Source organism: Saprolegnia parasitica (assembly GCF_000151545.1).
Source record: "Saprolegnia parasitica CBS 223.65 unplaced genomic scaffold supercont2.146, whole genome shotgun sequence".
In the NCBI taxonomy this organism is placed as follows: domain Eukaryota; phylum Oomycota; class Saprolegniomycetes; order Saprolegniales; family Saprolegniaceae; genus Saprolegnia; species Saprolegnia parasitica.
The window spans coordinates 56,666-62,516 of NW_012156540.1; the positions used below are offsets into that span (position 1 = coordinate 56,666).

The following is a 5,851-nucleotide window of genomic DNA, read 5'->3' on the forward strand; positions in this document are numbered from 1 at the left end:
TCTGGACGACACTGCCGTGGTCACGACGTACGTCAACGTTTGACGGCGACGTTGATCCCGTTGCCGGTGGCACCGATGTCGAAGCCAGCACGACGGCCAGTACCAGCATCCAAGTCGTCCACGCTGTTGAAGCCATTGTCGACCTGCCGCGTCGTGAGACGGCACTCGGTGAGAAGGACCGCGTCGAGAGTGTCGTCGCGCCTGTCGAGTCGTCGGTTGCAGACGAGGATGACGCGGACGATGATGACGTGGGCGTGGAGATCACCGTGACGCCAGACCACATGGATACCGACCTTGTGCTCCAGACCGCGGATGGTGAAGTCCGTACGGACAAAAGCGACGCCGGTGCCAGTGCCCGTGATGGAGACGTCAACGATGCTGCTGTGACGTGGTCGGACGATGCCGAAGGGACGGCAGATGTCGAGCATGTGTCGCTGGTCGTCGAGGCGGACAAAGGCCTCAATGGTTTGGAGGACGCTGTCGTTGACACCGTTGACGAGCAAGACGCCGTGGCCACCTCTTTACACGCTCTGATTGCACTTACTGCCGCCGACGCACAAGTCGATGCCGTCACCGCAACGGACGATGGGTGGTCGGAAGCCATTGGTGTGCTCGACGCCGACGCAAGTGCCAAGGCGCTTGCCCTCGTCGCAGTGTTGCAGGACGACGACCAAGTGACCGACGACTGGGGCGAGCCGGTCGACATCATCGATGACGCAATCGAGATGGCAAGTGATGACTCGGACGAAATGACCGCGTCCAATGACGATGCTGACGTGGAGACGCTCTTGTCGCGTGTCGCATCGACCCCGCGCCCGCAAGATTCGATTGCAGAATCTTCGCCGTCCGCTGCGTTGGGCAGCAAAGGCTTTCAGTCGCTGCTCTCTCCATTAAGTCTTTAATTTAATCGTTTGTGTGAACATCAACTCTTTCAAACCCTTCGTTAAGTCACGGTGCACATCGCCATGTCGCCTGGCGAGGTACTTTTTAGGAAAGAGACGAAAACTGCGATTTAGCTTTGACTCTCAGCGGGCCTTGCCTTCACATATTCAAGCTTATATATGCTCTTAGTTCCACCACGGGATGGATCTCTCCGTGCGCAGCTCACTTCCTCGACCGAATGCTGGTGCCAACTCCCACGCATTCAGGCGTAGCACTACGTATGCGAACTCTTTGTAAGGAAGATAACGCTAAACACATTTTGATATATATATATGCTCTCAAAGTCGCTGACAGCATACATGACGCGCCATCCAAAGCAGGCGCGAAATCGTAGTCACAGTGCTAGCCTAGTAGTAGTACGAGCATCACAATGGCCACCACGAGCCCGACGTCTAGTAAGTGGCGTGTGGCCCAGGAGGCCGCGTGCAATGGCGGCGCGGTGGCGTTCGTCTGCGTGTAATTGGGGTGCGCAATTGGGTATGTTAAGCGCAGAAGCGTCTCGATCGGAACGTTCTCCAAGCGGTGGAGGTTCAGCGGACCATTGGCCGTCGGGACAACGCACTCGTCGAGTGCTGCGAAGCTCGACTTGAGCTCGGCGTAAAAGGCCTGGCAGTCGGGCGTGACGGAAAAACCTATTATAATACTGCACTAGTACACCGTGGACGTGCAGCAAGATGGGCGTACGCTGCCACTGCGCGTCGCTTGGAAACTGGCCCGCGTTGTATTCTGCAAAGCTGACGCCACAGGCGCGGAGGCACGGCGCCAAGCTGCGCGAGCTGGTCATGACGCTGGCAACGTCGATGAACATGCCCATTGAGCAAATGGACACGGCGGCGGCCCACGCGAGGAGCACGAGTACGCTGGCTGCGACGCACGCAGTCCGCGCCATGTTAGACTTGCCAATTGCCGATTGCTACGGATTGCCAGTGCACCATCTGGCATGACTGGTTTCACTCTTTTAGGCATATGCCGAAATTACAAAGGGCACCGTGCAGCAACCCTTGCTGGACCGGACATCCTTGAGTGTACGATCCGGTACAAGAGTCGAAGACGAGGTGGTCTGCTAGTATATAGTGAGCTGCTAGCGTATAGAGAGCTGCTGGGGTCACTACCTACTGTACGTGCTCCGTTGTTCAGCACCATCCTTCCAAGCCTGCACCAGGTACTGTGTAGAAAGGGCAAGGTGGCCATGAGACGGCGCCGTTCTGAGAAACGCGGGCGCTGCCACGTGTGCGCTGCGATTCGCTTGGACAGTACATGACGCCTCATAAACGCAGGATAACTACGGCGTACGGCGCGCATGTAACGGGGCAAGGCACCTTGCATTGGCGAATTCGCGTCTCCAGCGCGATCCGGTCTTTCATTTGCGAAATGGACGCCGTCGTGGTGATCCTCCTGGCGCTTTGCAGCCTCGTCATTGGCGACGACAAGGCAACGCCGCCGCCGGTACCGACAGCCGCGAACGGCCTCCCGCTCTGCGCGATGATGGAAGAGATCAACAGTTTCTTCACGCCACTCTACGACCAGCCTACCTTTTCGGATTGCATGCGCGATGCCGACATGGCCGATGTGGACTTTCTCGCGTCCAACGAGCCGCCGTCCGAGGCGCAGCTTCGACACTTCTTCCACAGCAGCTCGTGTCGAGCTCTGTACGCTGCGCTTCTTCGCGTGCTCACCGAGGACATGCCGCTTTGCGCCATTGACCGCGCCGGTACATCCATCAAGACACTCGGCGACAAGACCTTTGACGAGCTTCACGATGCACTGCTGACAAGCCAAGCTGGCCATGGATGGATGACGTCGTTCAATCTCTAGTCTGTGTGTTTGTGAATCAAATGTAATTATGCCAGTAGTAGTCGTTGGAGCCACTTTGTCGGGGCGGGTAGGTACCTGCCTGTCCAAATGCACTCATGACGAGCGTTTTCTCGTTGCAGGATACCATGTGCGTTCCTGGGATATACTGTGGACGCTGCGACGACCTCGTGGGGAGGATTGGACCTTTCAATATCGATGTCGCCATCGCTGAGGAGGAGCCTCGCGAGTCTGCAGGGACGTGACCCGGCATCATGACGTGGAATCTTTTACGCATCGCTACAGCACTAATGTGGAACTGCGTTGGCTCTCTTTCCTCGCATGCCATTGGTGGAAACGCTACAATATTTGACCAATCAACGACGCCAATCTTTGACCGAGCATAAGACCCGTTGTAGGCGGCTGATGACGGCGTGAAGACACCCATCCTTACCTAGAAGGTACTCTCAATTGATGGGCCAAGTACGGGCGATTTCATTTCCAAACGTGATTTGGCGATCCGAGCGTCTCGGAGGCCGCCACTGCAAAATGGAAAGTATTCCAATTGGTCAAAAATAGTGTCGTTTTAGCCAATGAAACGTAATTTTGGATTCCGCATTCATCAACCGGGTTGTGCAATCCAATCAAATCGCGGTCGGAGCGCCATGAAGCTCGTTGTGTACATAATAGATCGTTGCTAATTTGACGACGTATGTACGTGCAGGACGATCCATTTCAAAGGACTTGTACGCTAAAACGGTGGCTGGATATAGATGGTAGGAGGTGCGGGCGGTGATTGGCCAAAATGCAAACTGGCTCGACGCCATCATTTGTGCCAAAAACAAGCCAGGAAGATGGGTGCGCTGAGGCTTGTCCTGGGGCTTGTCGTCGCTGTCGCTCTCGCCGCCGACTTGCCGCGCTGCCAGAGCGACCAGTTCTACGGCAACTACTTTGCGTCGATCCAGTCCCACCCGTCGCTGCTGCCGTGTATGCGGGCGGCCAACATGACGGACCGCATCTTCCTTCAGATGACGCTCTTGGCACCGACGCGCGCCCAGGTCGCCGCCTTCTTTGCGAGCGCCGACTGCGAAAAGGTCTTCAACGAGGTCACGCGCGTGTACCGCGAGGTTTTTCCAGCGTCCTGCGCCTTCAATGCGGATGGTTTGGACATCAAGGCGCTGGGCGCGCTGACCTTTGACCAGCTCAAGCGTGCAATGCTCAACGCCACGATCGCCTTGTAAAGACTACCTACTTGTCCGACTCTAGTGACGCTAACTAGCCTAATTGTTGTGTACATACGAATCAAATGTCCACGTTTGCTCTCAATCCAGTGACGTTGCATAGGACCAATAATAAAATTTATCTTTCGCTGTCGCTCCAAGCGTGTTGAAAGCATCGGTCGCACGTTGATTGCGTAGTTGGCTCGAGCCCGAGGTACCTGCTGTACTGTTAACATGGACCTGGACACGGCTGAGCGCTGGCGTATTGTGTGGGTGAGCGTCTGAGCTAGTACTAGATAAGGGAATGGCGGACCCTCTGTCCGACCCACAACGCAGATTATTATTTTCAATATTGACAAGTCGTTTGTATGTGATATATCACGTGTTTTTAAATGTGTTGGCTCGTGCCAAATTGCCGTTCCAGCGACAGGGACAGAACGAAAGAGCAGCATCAATTGCAAGCAACGAGATGGCGCGGGTGTTGCTGCTGTTTGCGGTTGTGGCCACCGCAGCCGCCGAGCCGCTTCCCAAGTGCGACGACCTCAACCTCGACGCATTCTTCGAGGGCATCGAGCGCATGTCATCGCTGGGACCCTGCATGGTCGACGCCGGCGTGACGGACTATGCGTTTCTCGCATCGGCAGCGCCGCTCAGCGGCGAGCAGTGGACCGCCTTCTTCAACAGCCCTTCCTGCCGCGTGCTTTTCAACAACCTCTCGGCTACGATCTACGACAATCCAAATATGCCAACGTGCCGGCTCGATGCGAGTGGCACAACACGTCGGGACCTCGCCAAGTGGAATTTCGATACGCTGCGCGACTACATGTTCCATGACGTCATCCCGCGCTTGCTGTCGCCCCCGTAACACGCGTCTTGGTTAATGTCGTCTCGTTGTGGAATGAGAGCTGCTTGTGCAAATTGAATTGGACCAGTTGTCAAGGGAATATTCCCTTGCAGTTGTTGATTATGGGAGCCTAGGCATGCTGCAACGAATTGCTGTGCGTAGAGCTGAGGGAATGAACTAGCTGCTTTAGCTTTGGTCGCACCCCAGCCCGAGTTCCAGCCCAATTTGTCGGAAGCTCAAGATGCTGCTGCTGCTGCCAAACTGGGCTTTGCCTTGTCTTGCCGATTTGCATCTGATACTAGTCCTATTTCGGATACGAGCCGGTTCAAACAAGGACTTTGACACTCAACACATCAGCACCATGACCAGGTCGAGTAGCATCATCCGCTGCCTCGTCGGTACGCTGCTTCTGCTCGTCCTTGCTGTTGTTGCCACAGACAAGAAGGTCCCTCGCTGCGAAGACGTTGATTGGCACGAGCTCCACAACAGCCTTGTCGCGCTCACGAACGACCCGTCGGTCGCCGCTTGCATGGCCGACGCGCCGCTGCGAGGGATCGCCAAGCTCAACGCGCCGACGCTCAAGGCCTTGTTGGGCAGCCCTGCGTGCGAGACGCTATACGCCAAGCTGGCCGTGATGTACAACAGCGACAAGCTACCAGTATGCACGCTTGACAAGGCCGACACACGCTACAAGAACCTTGGCAGCTGGTCCTTTGCGCAGTTCAAGGAGCTCTACAGCGCCCTCGTCGAGCGGCTTCCAGCTTAAGACCTAGTGTCGTAGCGACGACATCTATGTGTAACTCTCTACAGTAAACCTCGTTTAGCACTTGCCCTGGACCTTAAAGCACGTTGAACCAACCCCACACACCGATCAATGTCCAAGAGAACGCCAGCCCGCAGGCTGTGCAGGATGTCTAGTGCCAGTACGCAGTGCAGGGTCATCTGTGCGTGTCGAAGCAGCAGTAGTGCTGCATGCGAGACAGTGCAGTCGCCGTCCCGCCTACACTACCATGCCCTTTCTCTGCGTTGTGCTCTCGAGACAGAACAGAACGAC

At 56.0% G+C, this 5,851-nt stretch overlaps 5 protein-coding genes across 5 annotated transcripts; 4 read left to right on the plus strand and 1 right to left on the minus strand.

Moving 5' to 3' along the window:
- Positions 1-32: 32 nt before the first annotated feature.
- Positions 33-1,852, minus strand: SPRG_14994 (hypothetical protein; the record flags this gene model as incomplete). Its single annotated transcript, XM_012354117.1, has 4 exons — positions 1,627-1,852; positions 1,303-1,574; positions 559-644; positions 33-519 (listed from the first exon to the last, which is right to left on the minus strand). The coding sequence occupies exons 1-4, from the start codon at positions 1,829-1,831 to the stop codon at positions 33-35; spliced, it is 1,050 nt and encodes a 349-aa protein (XP_012209507.1). The 5' UTR covers positions 1,832-1,852.
- Positions 1,853-2,313: 461 nt separating this feature from the next.
- Positions 2,314-2,757, plus strand: SPRG_14995 (hypothetical protein; the record flags this gene model as incomplete). The annotated part of the gene is made up of 1 exon (XM_012354118.1): positions 2,314-2,757. One exon carries the CDS (start codon positions 2,314-2,316, stop codon positions 2,755-2,757), a length of 444 nt encoding a protein of 147 aa, XP_012209508.1.
- An 810-nt stretch (positions 2,758-3,567) lies between these two features.
- Positions 3,568-4,052, plus strand: SPRG_14996 (hypothetical protein). Its single transcript, XM_012354119.1, has one exon. It carries the CDS (start codon positions 3,588-3,590, stop codon positions 3,972-3,974), a length of 387 nt encoding a protein of 128 aa, XP_012209509.1. The 5' UTR covers positions 3,568-3,587; the 3' UTR covers positions 3,975-4,052.
- Positions 4,053-4,374: 322 nt separating this feature from the next.
- On the plus strand, positions 4,375-4,895 carry SPRG_14997 (hypothetical protein). Its single transcript, XM_012354120.1, has one exon. It carries the CDS (start codon positions 4,423-4,425, stop codon positions 4,816-4,818), a length of 396 nt encoding a protein of 131 aa, XP_012209510.1. The 5' UTR covers positions 4,375-4,422; the 3' UTR covers positions 4,819-4,895.
- A 221-nt stretch (positions 4,896-5,116) lies between these two features.
- SPRG_14998 (hypothetical protein) lies at positions 5,117-5,563 on the plus strand (the record flags this gene model as incomplete). The annotated part of the gene is made up of 1 exon (XM_012354121.1): positions 5,117-5,563. Exon 1 carries the CDS (start codon positions 5,159-5,161, stop codon positions 5,561-5,563), a length of 405 nt encoding a protein of 134 aa, XP_012209511.1. The 5' UTR covers positions 5,117-5,158.
- Positions 5,564-5,851: the final 288 nt, after the last annotated feature.

What these genes read in the sequence shown, in the direction of transcription:
- SPRG_14996 (XM_012354119.1), top strand. Translation starts at nt 3,588, where the DNA reads ATGGGTGCGCTGAGGCTTGTCCTGGGGCTTGTCGTCGCTGTCGCTCTC.
- SPRG_14997 (XM_012354120.1), top strand. Translation starts at nt 4,423, where the DNA reads ATGGCGCGGGTGTTGCTGCTGTTTGCGGTTGTGGCCACCGCAGCCGCC.